The sequence below is a fragment of the Oncorhynchus mykiss genome, chromosome 6 (genome assembly GCF_057628025.1).
Source record: "Oncorhynchus mykiss isolate SJ-2025 chromosome 6, ASM5762802v1, whole genome shotgun sequence".
In the NCBI taxonomy this organism is placed as follows: domain Eukaryota; kingdom Metazoa; phylum Chordata; class Actinopteri; order Salmoniformes; family Salmonidae; genus Oncorhynchus; species Oncorhynchus mykiss.
In genome coordinates, this window is record NC_143027.1 from 68,219,964 (window position 1) to 68,234,718 (window position 14,755).

The following is a 14,755-nucleotide window of genomic DNA, read 5'->3' on the forward strand; positions in this document are numbered from 1 at the left end:
TTAAGACATTGTAATATAATACTGTCCACAGCATCGTTATATACCAGTAATCTGAAATCAAGCCATATCAGGCCCATCCTTAAGGACCTGCCAATTGAATACTTTTCTAAAATAATTTGTCCAGTTTTTAACAGGACCGGCGTAATCCTATTATTAATGTCCATCTTTTTAAAATTAAACTACAAAATACATAGATATCCATTGTACAAACTATATTGTATTTATTTTGGAGGGGATGTCAGCATGGGTGAGAATTGGGACTTGTGTGTGGGTGATGTTGTCTGACGTTTGTGAACAATTGTGTCAATAACTTAACTGATTCTGCGCAGTACCTGTAACGTTACCTTAGGGAAGACGGGAGGACCAAACGGACTTTTTAACCAATTACATTCGAGTTTATTGTTAGGCACAAAAGGCGCGATGTTACCAAGACGACTGGAAGCAAAACAAATGGAGCAAAGTGGTAGATGAAGAAGATTATTACATTTCTGCCTGGTAAAACATACAAATCAACGAGAGGCTTGCAACAGCTCCACGCAATGATGGTAAATTACTTGGCTGTAGATTGTTTTATTGTGTTTTCCATGAAAATGATCTAGCTATTCGATGGTTAACGTCGTTAGCTAACGTCAGCTAGCTGAGAACCAACCAACTTTTAGTTAATTTACCTAGCTAGCTGAGGCTCCTGAACTTCAAACTTGTTTGCGTCGGGGACCAAATTTGTTATAGACCCATCAGAATACCAGAACACAACTCCTACTTAAAGTGCGATAAAAAAAAAAATAGGATACAAGCAGTTGTACTATTACTGCAGTGCACGGCCGGACTAACCAAGTCTCGGTCACCGGGAAATAACATTTAAGGCTCTCTTGGCATCAGATAAAATGTTGCCGTTTAAGTACATGTCCTGCAATTCTACACATTTTGCCTTGGGGCAGAGAAAATATTTCACCGTTTTAAAGCTTAAATTACAGTGCATTATGTTCAAAACAACATTTGAGGAATACAAGAAGAATCCAGTTGAACAAATATATCCCTGTGCCTCCCAGGCACACGTGCATCTGGAACCTCTTAAGGATTTGACCCTTTTTCCCCTTCAATTTTCGCCAAAAATGACATACCCAAATCTAACTGCATGTAGCTCAGGACATGAAGCAAGGATATGTATATTACTTATACCATTTGAAAGGAAATACTTTGAAGTTTGTGGAAATTTGAAATTAATGTAGGAGAATACAACACATTAGATCTGGTAAAAGATAATGCATGTTTTTTTTCTTTTTTTCCCCCCCATCATCTTTGATGGAATTTAGATTTTGGCCACCAGGTGGCAGCAGTGTATGCATAGTTTCCGATTGATCCAGTGGAGCATTGCAATACTACACAGTATTTTGTATCAAGTCTGCCGAATTGGTCAATTGATACATTTTGAAGTACATAACTATAGAGAACATACATTTTGTATTACCATATCATTTTTGTAAGTTTACACACTCCCAGGAATGTCATACATGATGGATCATTAGCTTATACACTAACTTTCACACATCTAGATTGCAGGGTGGGTGTTGAGACAGCAGGGGTTTAAACTTCAAATTGTCAAACCAGTTCCTACATTTGAATATTAACATTGATTTTATCAAACAAAACTATGCTAGATTTTATCTCTGGGACCCTTAGGATGACAAATCAGAGCAAGATTACTGAATGTAACTACATTATTTACCACAGAGGTGAATGTATCAAACCAGTTGCTGTGATAAAAGCTGTTGTTGTGCACTCCTCAAACAATAGCATGGTATTTTTTCACTGTAATATAGCTACTGTAAATTGGACAGTGCAGTTAAATTAACATGAATTTAAGTGTTCTGCACATATAAGACATGTCTATGTCCTGGGAAGTTTGCTGTAACTTACACCGTCATGCTAAACACATTAGCACTTGTTCGCTCAACAGTCCCGGTATAGGGACACCGATCCCGTAGAGGATTTATTAAGAGCATCAATAGCGATTCATGATAGTACATTGTATTGCACCCTCTAAACCTACACAGATTCCTTGTATAAAATTGGTTAATTATGTTGGCGCTAGCAATATTCATTAAAAAAAAGGATAAATTGTAATAATAATATTTTGATCTGGTCCACAGACCCCACTTTGAAAACCCCTGACCTAGCTGTTAGTGCTAAGTAAGCCAGGCTAGCTAGCTAGCTAGCTTGAGTGGTACTCAAGTTTATTTATCTTTTATTATAACCACTGGCGGCAGCGCAGCCTAGTGGTTAGAGCGTTGGACTAGTAACCGAAAGGTTGCAAGTTTGAATCTCCAAACTGACACGGTACAAATTTGTCGTTCTGCCCCTGAACAAGGCAGTTAACCCATTGTTCCTAGGCCGTCATTGAAAATAAGAAGTTGTTCTTAACTGACTTGCCTAGTTAAATAAAGGTTTTACAAAAAAAAAATATTTGCTTGATACATTGACCAAAATGAACTAATGCGGTCTTTCCTCAAGGCTTCAATGAGCCAGTGGCGCAACATGAAGCACAGTCAGCAGCAGAGGGTGATCTCGGAATTTCGACGGCAGGAGGAGCAACGAGAAGACCAGACAAAACGCATCACTAAGGACAGACAAATGCAAGCCAATCTAATGAGTGAGGAGAGACTTGAAAAGAAGCGATACCTACGCAAGGTGCAAGACGAGCTGCACGAAAGCCAAATTGAGGATGCTCTCATCAAGGTAACGCTTTCACACAGTATTCATGAAAAGCACCTGCTTAAACGACAACGAGGCTTCATCTGTGTCAGGGAAACTGGTCCTAAAAGTAATTGCTTGCTTCATCTGACTCTTACAGGCAGAGGAGGTGAGAATATACAAGGAAAAGCAACTGCAACAAGAAGAGAGAATGGCACAAGAACTGGCCCGCATCAGCTATGAAAAGCTTAGAGATGAAAAAATGAGGCAATATATAAAAGAGAACAGGTAAGTCCCAACATGAGGGGCTTGGCAGAGATTGACATTAAGGGTTGCCCTCCTATTGCCTGGGTCAAGTGAACTGAGCAGTTGCACCATTGGGCAACTGCAACGAATTCCAGTAGCCTAAAGCTGAAAGACAATCCATTTATGGCAGTTGGGCAAGTTGAGCCTGCTCTGAGATTTTTTTTTTTTTACTGATAACCAAAATACCACAAATTTCTGTATTGATCTTTCTGATTCCTCCTCTATGTGTAGAGGAAAGGCAGGCAATATATGGAACTGCTGCATGTAAATAGCTCATTTACATTTTCAGGCAAGTGATCATAATCTTTGGTCAACCCAAAAATACTCTTGACTTGCCCGATGGGAAAGTGCCTTTCAGGCTTTAATAAAAATCCTAGGGTTAGTGTATCAACAATAATCTGTCCATAGTTGTTGCAGGATGGATGTTTTATGTTGCTGTTAATGTTTCCTTTTTAATTTTAGTGTTGAACTCCGTGAGTTGGAGGGGCAGCTCAAGTCTGCATACCTAAACCGGGAGAGGGCCGCACAGATTGCTGAAAAGGAGTCTATGAGATATGAGACAGTGGTAAGTTCATAAATGTCCTTTCCCAGGGTAGAAGAGATATTTGAGACTTGAACCAAAACACTTGTTGGTTGTGCTTTTTGTGAATCCATATTTTTCTGACATTAGCGTCAGGAGGCTGATATTGCTCGTAAGATGAAGAGCGAGCATGAGCGGGCCTCTATGGAGCAGGAGAAGCAAGAACATAAGCGCTACGAGGAGGTGGTGCAGTACCAGCAGGAGCTGGAACAGCAGCTGGAGGAGAAAGAGCACAAGAGACAGGAGGCTTATGAGGAGTTCCTCAAGGAGAAACTCATGGTTGACGAAATCGTCAGGAAGATCTATGAGGAGGATCAAATGTGAGTGGGCAGTGGCAGTCTGTTTTCACAATTTGGTTAAGTTTCCTGCTCGATCAAGTAATCAGTATATAATGAAATCAAATGACCTTTCTTATTTGCAGGGAGAGGCAGTTAAGACTGGAAAAGATAACAGCCACTCAAAGGTACATAGAGGAGTTCAAGAGCCAGCAGACTGAGTGGAGACTGATGGAGCGGGAGAAGATGGAGGCTGAGAACAGACGCATCCTGGAATTTGCCAGTTACCAGCAGCATAAGGAAAAGAGCAGAATGGAGAAAGTCAGAGAACGAGAGCAGGCAAAAGAACATCTTCACCAGATGGTAAGAGGGAGAAAAGTCACAATTTGCGAAACTTTTGGCTATATTCATAGTTAAGAATATGTTCGTCTTTTTTCTGTGGACAAAGTGAGAAATTATTAATACATTATTTATGGCTATTGAGGAATGTCTTTCTTCTAGCTCACTGAGAAGATTGAAATGGAGAGGCAGCAGCGTGACGAGATGGAGCGTGTTCGTGAAGAGCTTTGTCTGGAGGAGCAAGCCGAGGCTGCAAGGCAGAAACAAATCGTAAGCAAGCATTTCCACATTTTATAATTTCCTAAATTTCCAAACTGCCTTTAGAGGGTTCAACCCTTTTTAAATGGGTTAACAGGAAGATATGGAGAAGAGAATCAGACAGAGGCTGGAGTTGCAGCAGACCTGCCAAGAGCAAATAGCCTTCAAGGAAATGCGGAGGCAGGCTGAGAAGGTGGAGGAGGAGGCCTTCAGGCAGATGATGATGGCCAAGTTTGCTGAGGACGACCGCATAGAGCAGATGAATGCCCAGAAACGTCGCATGAAGCAGCTTGAGCACAAGAGGGCTGTGGAGAAACTGCTGGAGGACAGGAGACAGCAGTACCTGGCTGACAAGGTACAGTATATTGCTCTTATCATGAACATTTATGCACTCTTTACCAACATCAAAGTGGTGCTATTGTAACTGAAGCTTTTCTGTTTAACACTGTTTTGTCTGCCTCAGAGGTAGTCTGTAGGTACCTTAAGGAACATTTGTTGAATGTAAGTTTGATCTCTCTTCCCAAGGAACGTGAGGCTGAAGAAAGAGCAATGGAACAGGAGAGGGAGACACTGCGTCGACAGATCATTGAGGAGGAAAGGCAAAGCCTTCTCAAACTCCATGCCACAAAACTTCTGGGCTATCTACCTAAGGTAAGGGAGAGGAGGTTGTCTTAGTTTTTAGTTCAACTGCAAGTGTTGCTCCAGGAATATCCCACTTTTGCAACTGACTGTTATTTTCAAATGTTAAGGGCATATTCCGGGAAGATGACCTTGAACACTTTGATGAGGACTTCAGAAGCAATTTCCAAAAGCGACAGGCTGACATCTTTGATGAAGAGGGCTGGGGAGATGATGAATAACCACTTTCTATACTACACCACTAGATGGCATTATTGGGTAGATGCTGTCTAGTGTGTTTTTTTGTGTGTATCAAATGGTGGATTTCTTATGGCGATGGTGTACTCTAAAATGTATTAAGTTGCAAAGACTCATTTGTATCCCACTAGCTGCATATCACCACACCTTAAATCCTATCATGGAGGTGCAGCAATTTTCAGTTGAAGTCACTTGGTGATAAACAAAAACTACACCATTTCCTTTATTAGGTGATAATGCAACTACAGTTTAAAATGATTTAACCCATTATTGTAATAAAATGCTAAACTTTTAAAATACAACTGCATTACAAATATATTCTGTATAAAAGGACACATAATCAATGTTGCTAACCATAAGAATACATTCAAGGCAAGCAGGATTACATACATTTTTCAGTATTGCTTTATGATTTCCCCCAGTCAAGAGCTTTCATGAATCCCTCTTCTGTAAATGACAACATCTTGGCAGCTTCTAAATGCATCTGCTCAAGCAAGAGGAAAAATATGTCAGTTGGATAAGGAGAAATATCAATAATGATACTGCCTTGTAACAATTACTTACATTTAATATGAGGACTTACTTTTTGCCTTTTCAGTGTATCAATCAGTTTGAGCTGTTTTTTACAACCCACTATCAGTTCAGCTTTTTGCTTTTCCAGCTTCTTGTTTTTGGCTTTTAATGTTTCTATTTTTTTTATGCTCCTGGTCTGCTGTGTCCTTTTGGAAAGGATAGACATAAAACAAGTTTATTTAACCTGGGGTATACAACAAGTGACAGAAGCCAAACTTGAATACCAAAATCTAAACTATACTAATAGCATAGCACTATCTATCAATACAATTTAGTGTAAATGATTGATGTGATCACTAAATGCACTGATAGGTGGTTTAATTTATCTTGCTCATCTGCTTGAGCTTGGTCAGTTGTGTCTTGGACCTCTCAACTTCCTCCAAGCCTCTGTTCAGTCTTACCTCTATGGCACTGTGATTGGTTGCTGCCTGTTTTTGTGCTCTCTTCAAACCCCCGATTTCCTTTGTTAAACACGCACGGGAGCAAGCTAAATCAGTAAAAGCATTTTGTGTAACGTTTTTATAGCGCACCAACACACATTTTCAAAAGCACTGTAATGATAATGGTAATATTTGGTTAGATAGCTACAAAAACTGACTGTCATCACATGTACTTATTAACGTTATATTTCAGAAATTAAATGTGAATAGTTATAAATTAAACAGATAATTGTTGTGACTAAGCAATAGGAAGCCATCAACCATTCATTCTTCTTTTCTTTGGGAGTGGACATACACTAAGTGTACAAAACATTAGGAACACCTGCTCTTTCCATGTCAAACTGACCAGGTTCCATGCTTTTGTTCAATCTTTACTAACAACATGTCACTGGCTTTGAGTAAGGCTCAACACAATACTCGTCAGCAACTAAAGTGATTGAAATGACTGCAACACTTAAAGAGCTGCAGTTAGTTTCAGAATGGGTAGCAAGGAATAAGATAGACCTAAATATTTCCAAAACTAAAAGCATTGTATTTGGGACAAATCATTCACTAAACCTCAACTACGTCTCGTAATGAATAATGTGGAAATTGAGCAGATTGAGGTGACTAAACTGCTTGGAGTAACCCTGGATTGTAAACTGTCATGGTCAACATATTGATACAACAGTAGCTAAGATGGGGAGAAGTCTGTACATAATAAAGCGTTGCTCTGCCTTAACAACACTATCAACAAGGAAGGTCCAACAGGTCCTAGTTTCGTCGCACCTAGACTACTGTTCAGTAGTGTGGTGTCATGACGTTGGCCTGTTGGGGGAGTTTTATGACCCCCATAAAACCTTTTCTCTCTACTTAATAGAGTTGACTCTTGTAAAGAATTTGTAACATAGAGTCTGGTAACATTGAAAGGTGGGAAACGGAACCATATTTCGGTAATCCAACCAGTTGAAAACATGCGTTGGTACTTAATGAATATGATCTCAGATCAGTTGTTGTCTGAGCTATTACTACTAATGACAGGATGACATAAACTATCTTGGAAAGTCGATACATTGTAGTTATCAGATTCACATGGAATTGTTGTGCAATTTAAATGTTTAAATATGAAACTATTTGTGAAAAGATTAAATGTAATTTTAGCTTCTTAAATGAGAGAACGGTTTGTCATAGAGAAACTCTGCTCACTCACCCAAGTGAACAGACTTTGGTTGTAAACTATGAAACACGCCCTTCTTTCACCACTATATAAACCTGTTGACAAAAATTCTACTTGCTGTTCCGAGGACGTGAGGACGACGGTCTTAGGTTAAAATGGCTCAGATAATAACCTAACGAAATTAGCATCGTGTTCAATGTGAAGGTGACGATCGACACACCGAAAGGATGAATTTCAACTATACCAGCCAGAATATATGGCTTGGTATGAACTTTGAACTATTATTCACTCCAGAAGTGATACCTCCTAGCCGTTGAGTTAGCAGCAGCCGCTGTAAACGTGGGCTAGGAAAGGACGAACAACGTATTCAATCTAACACACACAACGATACTACAACGTATCCAGCTTACCACCAGAGACATTCTTCAGAGGACAAGAGATCCCTGCTGGGCAACCCGGCCTTCCATCTACGACCAACCTATTGAAGCGCAGCTCAGAGTAAATATTTATTGCATTTTCCTTTTTCCAAATGGGTGGTTATTTAGAATGCATAAGATTCTGTATTTACGATAGCATAGCTTCTACCTTTTGTTACTCAGTCTTCCCGCTCTTTCATTCAAAACCCAAACCCCTTTCTTTGTGTAACCAGCCGTCATATATGTTCTGTCCACTAGGGACATTTTATTTTATGACATAATTTGTAATCAATGTATGATCCATTCTGGGTAGATGTAATTCTGTGATTATTTAGGTATTTAGTAAATAAATAATTAAACCAAATGTTGTATTGCTGATTCAACTTGTTAGCCAGGGTTTGTGAAGATAACCAAGAATTTACAACTTTCAGATGAGACTGAATAAGGCGACGATTAAATATTGACTGCTATTGAGGTAAAAGATTACCAGGTCTTTAAGAGTTTATTCGGAAGATAACAGCTCTATAAACATTATTTCGTGGTGCCCCGACTTTCTAGTTAATTACATTTACATGGTTATCTTAATCAGGTAATATTAATTACAGAGAAAAGATTTTATAAAATAGCATGTCATATCACTTAATCCGGCATAGCCATAGACACCACAGTGGTCAGGTGCCACAAAGAGGGAGTTGGGGAAAATTGCAATTGGCTCAGAACAGGGCAGCACAACTGTCCCTTAAAAGTACACGGAGAGCTAACATTAATGACATGCATCTCAATCTCATGGCTCAAAGTGGAATAGAGATTAACTTCATCATTACTTGTTTTTGTAAGAGGTGTTGACAAGCTCAATATACAGAGCTGTCTGTTTAAAATACTAGCACACAGCTCGGACACTCATGCCATCAGAGGTCTCTTCACAGTCCCCAAGTCTAGAACAGACTATGGGAGGCGCACAGAATTACATAGAGCTATGACTACATGGAACTCTATTCCACATCAGGTAACTGATGCAAGCAGTAGAATATGATTTAAAAAGCAGGTAAAAATACACCTTATGGAACAACAGGGACTGTGAAGAGACACAGAAAGGTACAGACACATTGTGATATTGAACATTTTGTGTATATGTGGTGGTGTAGGGATTTTTTATTTACCTTTATTTTAACTAGGCAAGTCAGTTAAGAACAAATTCTTATTTTCAATGACGGACAAGGAACAGTGGGTTAACTGCCTTGTTCAGGGGCAGAACAACATTTTTACTTTGTGAGCTCGGGGATTCAATCGTGCAACCTTTCGGTGACTAGTCCAATACTCTAACCACTAGGCTACCTGCAGCCCCAATTTATATTTATATGTTGTACTGTTTCATCTTTAGCTCATTCAGTACAAACAAAGTTCACTGTTTAATATGTAATGTGGGATTTCTCTGAATTCAAAAGATATCTGTCATATGAGCGCCGTACTATCGCCAGCTGCAGGAAAGGTTCACCTTACAGGCTGACCATGTTAATGAGGCCATTCCAGGCATTCCCCTGCTGAGAGGTTGATTTCATCCTTTATTAACAACTTTGTCTAAGCTGTATAATGTCCCCCTCCCCATTCAGCAATAAGACATTAACAGCTATCTCAACTGCTGTCTATACACATCTAGGTTTCTCTCAGTCACTGTTCATGGACTTTCATGGTTACAATATGTGCTGTTTAATATTATCAAATGACTAACTAGAAAGATAATCAATGTAATAACTGTTTTATCCTCGACACCCACCTTCTGTAGAGCAGTTACTTGTTGCTGGAGCCCATCACCTTTTCTGTTTGACTCCTCCGCTAAAGCTCTGTGTTTCTCTATCTGGGTTTGCTGAAAGTTGTGGTCTTCTGTAGTCCTGCTCGAGCCTCCTCGACCTCCTTTATGTTGGTGCTTAAACTACTGTTTGCATAATCCTAGAATAAATACATGTTTTATTCTTGTTTCAATGTTACATTTTACTCAAAAATATAACTAATTTCCATCTCTCATATTTCTATCATTACTTTTATGTTGCACTCATATGACAGCCGGTTAAATTCTTCTTGCTTTACACAAAGTTTTGCTTTGAGAAAACGGATCTGTGCATCTGAAACACAGCACACCAAAAAAAGTATACTATAGTTACATAAAGAATTATATCATTTTTAGGATATGCGAGAAGCTCGATGAACTAAGGCTGAAACAATTGATATTCTGGAACTCTGATAAATAACTTGTTTTTTTTGTAATGAATGTTTTTGAAAAGAACCATTCTTGTGCTCCAGATGTGATATTGTAAATTTGTGAGAAAGCCACAGAAAGTGTAAAAAATTAAATCAGAATTCACCTGATCCCATCTCATCACCAACACAGCGCATGATGTCTTCCATAAGATTGACATGAGTATCTCCATCATCTAGCTTCCCCTCAATGTCTACATATTGTTTTAGCCAAGGAAAAATCCACACAATCTTTAAGAACCGCAACATCATCAACTGCAGATGTCTTTGTTGTTTTGAAATAAAGTAACAAATAAACAAAATACAACTCAAACAAAAAGTTGAAAAAGTCATAACAAACATCAGGAACTGAATATCAACAACGCTGGACACTCATTAAGCCATTACCTTTCACAATCTTCCAATGTTTCCAATAGATATTTGTGAAAACATTTGTGACAAGGATAACATTCTTACTGTCTTTTTCTCTGGTATCCAGGTCTGTTTTGTGAATTGGATTTTGATGTGACCCTTTTCTTTGTCATTACCTGAGCAATGGAAATATGACTTAGGGAGAATTTCAATTGGATTTCCTTAATTCCTCGCCTCCTCAAAACCCATTGAATGAGAAAGTCAGAAGTCCCGCCCCTCTGACCTTCCCATCCAATGGGGTTTGAAATGGGGTTTGAAGAGGACGTGCGGAATCAAGGAAATACAATTGAAATTCTCCCCCAGTTTTACTAACTGATTACATTACCTTTGTGTCTCTGAGATGTTACATTTTACGTATCAAACTGAATTGAATACTGCACCTTAGAAGTGGGCTTCATAACTGAAGATTCCAGCATGTTCACATTCCTAAAGACAAATACATTTGTATTATAGGCAGTTCTCATATATTCTTATCCAGTCTACTACACTGAAATGCTATATGTTTTGAGCAATGCAATATTTTATTACCTGAAATCCTCCTCCTCATCCTCAATGTCAACATCAAGGTGGAAAGAGATTGACTTTGACAATACTTAATTTTGGTCACTCTGAAAAAAATAAAGAAAAAACAATCAGGACAAAAAGTTTAAATGAAACAAATATGTCTAAAAATGAATGTTTTATGTTGTTCTGAAGTGTGTCAATTGGCCAGGTAGCTAGCTATCTTAAACCACTTACCATAACCTGTTCCGCTTGTCTTACTAGTTCGGCTGTTTTTGCCTCCAGCTCTGCATTTATGGAATGGAAGAAATATGCATTTTTTTATTACTATCGCCATCTGGTTACAGCAACTCATATGATACAGTTTACATTGACTCAACAGATGTTTGGGCAAGGAACCTCACTTGTATTCCTCCTCTTTAGCAAGTAGGTCTATCGTGGATGGTTTCTTTGAGGGGACAGAGGCTGGACGTCTCACAGATCTTCCTCCTTGAGACCTTTCTGCCTTGGATGACATGAGTCTTTCGGGCTAAATAAACAAATGTAGTAAGTTAGGTAGCTCATTAAAAATATAGTAGTTGTTGGTTCTTTTAGCCAACAGGCATATAACATTTCAAAGGAACAACGCTTTCATTGAAAGTCAGACAGCGTATAATAAATATAACGTTACAGTTTTAACTAGCATGCTAACTATCTAGCTAGCAGTTAACGTTAGCTAACTTAGATCTTAAACAGCGGTATAGCTAGGACACATAAAGGTGGCTATAGCTAGTTATTTATTCTTGTATTTAACTTGTGAATGGGTATGTTAATGTTTTTTTAGCAGTATAATACTGTAATTAGCTAGTTGTTTGAAACAATACATTGACTCACCGCATGCATTCTTCTTACAGACATTTTGTGGTGATGAATCTGGCGGGTGGCTTTGCGGTTGCATAGCAACAAGTCGTGGTCAAATGTTTTTCTCGGCTGTGCGACAAGGCGAAGGAACACGCACATTTGCTGTGCTCGCTGTTTTCCATAATGTTGAATTTGATACGTTTAAGAAGAATATTATGTTAGGGCCCATTGTGGACCAATGAACACATTCATTTGAGTTGTTTGCTAAACATGAAATGTGCAAATGTGTAGGGGGACAGCCCTTACTTATGCTAACAGATTCGCTGCACGTCTACACATGGAGCATAATGCCATTATAGATATATTAATTTGTTCACCACTGATTGCAAATCATTGCATTTAAATTAAATAGACATTTCAAAATGTTATTTTACAAACTCATTGGATTATTGAAGACCACGTCCATAGTACTGATCATTCATGCATTTTTACTGTAGGCACACAGTATTTGGCTGGTCACTTTTTGGCTGCTCACCACCGTCATGTAAAAACAACCCCAAAAAAGCACGTTATTCTTCATTCGTGCAGTCTGCGCCTGCGCTACCGATGCCTGACAGCAGCAGCAGGAGCAGCATCACATTACCGTTCTCCCAGCAGTAGGATATTATGCTGGCAGAACGATCGTGCATTTCTTTCTTCAAAATAAGAGTTACCATGCAGAGACATGCTGAACTGTGAATATAGAATTTTTTATGCATTTTGTATTTATACCATCATTTCTTTTGAACATTTACAAAAATACTGGTATGTTGAAAGCTTTTATGTAGGCTATATTTAAATGAATGCACTTTTAATCAAATACAATTTGTTATTGGAATTATTCAATAGATAGTCTGCAAAACTTAAATGGGTCTCTTGTTTCAGAGTAATGGTGACTCCTTACTCCACCCAGTCCTTTCACTGCAGCTCAATACACGGGGATACTTATTGGCTTGTAGAGAGAACTTTTATACCTGTCTCAGCTAAAGTGGGGTGGGAAATACTGAGAAGGGTGTAGTTTTGGAGGTGGACTGTGTCACATGGCCTGCTGCAGGCTTTTCACTCCTCCCCTACATAGGCCCCAATGCAATATACTGTAATGGACTGTACATGGGATACATATTGGCTTGTAGAGAACGAGAACAGGAAAAAAACTTTGTGGAAAAAAATTATAATAATCAAGGCTACGTTGTCCATTAATAAAGGACTAGTAATGAAATATTATTCTGATTTTTCAGTGCTGCAGCACCCCTACTTCCTGTGTATGTACAACACAGTCCCACTCCAAAACGAACCATATTTGGTTAGTGTAACAGTACTCTTCTTGCGTTGTGTACAATCAGTCATCGACACGGAACTCCAACATGTAGCACCAGTCATGTAGATTTATTCTGATAGGAACGGCACAAAATTGCACGTCATGCAATGCACGTCTCACCATCCAACTCTGCACTCACGCACGCTGGTTTGGTGCTTGTTCACTGGGCTAGTTACCAAAATAATACAATTACAATATACAATATAATATCTTTAACAATGTACCTGATAGGAACGGCACAAAATTGCACGTCATGCAATGCACGTCTCACCATCCAACTCTGCACTCACGCAGAGTGCTGGTGCTTGTTCACTGGGAACATCCCCCTCGTAAGCAAGCTACGCAAACCAGCCAATAAGATGCCATGTTGACTGGGTGAAGGCAAGACAAACTCAAACCAAAAACCCATTGGCTTAACAATAAAGTGGCAAGGGGAATCACCAATATAACCCTGTTACATTAGCAGAGACCCTACTGAGTATTTCCCACCCCACTTTAGCTGAGACAGGTAGAAAAGGTATCTCTCTACAAGCCAATATGTATACCATGTACAGTATATTACAGTATATTGCATTGGGAGCTATGGAAGGGACGGAGTGAAAAGCAAGCATTAAGCCGTGCTACACCGTCCCCATCCAAACCTACACATATGTGGTTAGTAGAGACAAAAAAAATGTTAAAAGTAAATATATTTTGATTTAGTTATCCACATTGCAATATTTTGAAATGCAGGCTTTTATTTAGAAGGGTTCAATGTGACGTCATCGTTCGTCCTGCTGGCAGAATACTAGTCAGCATCACAAACACTTCCACCACTAGTGTTTGCAAACGCACGGGTCGCCACAAGGCTGCGACGGAATCTTGGGGAAAGCCTGCATTTTGTATTCCTCTGTACTTGTGATTATTTTTTTTAAACATGTCTGTGCATGGTGTTCGAAATTAACCGTCTAACAATGTTTTCCCGGCACCGTTTCTACCCTGGAACTGAGGCCACGTATATCGCAAATGAGAACGGGTGGGTCGGTAATGTACAGTAGGAAAATAACTGCTATCTCGAGGTCCAAGTTGAGGCCTGCATGTTAAAGATCCCTTTCCTCCCATCCTGAATCTCATCGTGATGACTGAGGATCAACAACAACATGATCAGCTCCCGAAGCTGGGCTCTGGAATAAGCACCTTACCATCCCTAGTTCCTGGACTGCAAGGGACTGAGGCCAATGCGTTGCAGCTCAAAATAAAGAATTCCATCTGGTAAGGACGACCATTAGCTAGCATTGTGCTACTTCGATTGCTAGCCAGATAGTTAGCTTAGTTAACTTACATTAGTTCAACCAGTTCCACATGTTTTGCCATTATAGTGTGGCTACCTCTAGCTAGCTAGCCCAGATATTTAATTAGCCAGCTCATTACTAACTAGCAGCAACTGAGTGTTGCCTCCTTCGCCCTCATTTTCATCAACGTAAACATACATGTCAACATTTGT

The 14,755-nt window shown here is 39.3% G+C and overlaps 2 protein-coding genes and 1 long non-coding RNA gene across 7 annotated transcripts in view; 2 read left to right on the forward strand and 1 right to left on the reverse strand.

Moving 5' to 3' along the window:
* The first annotated feature begins 313 nt into the window (after positions 1–313).
* On the forward strand, positions 314–5,624 carry mns1 (meiosis-specific nuclear structural 1). Its single transcript, XM_021607389.3, has 10 exons — positions 314–545; positions 2,512–2,736; positions 2,852–2,979; positions 3,460–3,562; positions 3,668–3,897; positions 3,999–4,215; positions 4,354–4,461; positions 4,547–4,804; positions 4,975–5,100; positions 5,199–5,624. The coding sequence occupies exons 1-10, from the start codon at positions 468–470 to the stop codon at positions 5,307–5,309; spliced, it is 1,584 nt and encodes a 527-aa protein (XP_021463064.1). The 5' UTR covers positions 314–467; the 3' UTR covers positions 5,310–5,624.
* On the reverse strand, positions 5,531–12,067 carry LOC110526422 (uncharacterized). Its single transcript, XR_016496831.1, has 8 exons — positions 11,949–12,067; positions 11,480–11,604; positions 11,313–11,362; positions 11,103–11,182; positions 9,948–11,000; positions 9,685–9,857; positions 5,909–7,972; positions 5,531–5,809 (listed from the first exon to the last, which is right to left on the reverse strand). It is a non-coding gene; the product is annotated as an uncharacterized LOC110526422 (long non-coding RNA).
* Positions 12,068–14,035: 1,968 nt separating this feature from the next.
* LOC110526423 (DNA-binding protein RFX7) overlaps positions 14,036–14,755 on the forward strand; it is a 43,114-nt gene continuing 42,394 nt past the window's right edge. For 2 of the 5 annotated variants that reach the window (XM_021607392.3, XM_021607393.3), the window contains exon 1: positions 14,066–14,523. In XM_021607392.3, coding sequence (XP_021463067.3) covers positions 14,390–14,523 — 134 coding nt within the window. In that variant the 5' untranslated portion in view covers positions 14,066–14,389. Of the gene's footprint in view, positions 14,524–14,755 lie in introns of all 5 variants that reach the window. The other 3 variants (XM_021607391.3, XM_021607390.3, XM_090238690.1) reach the window with 3 other exon arrangements.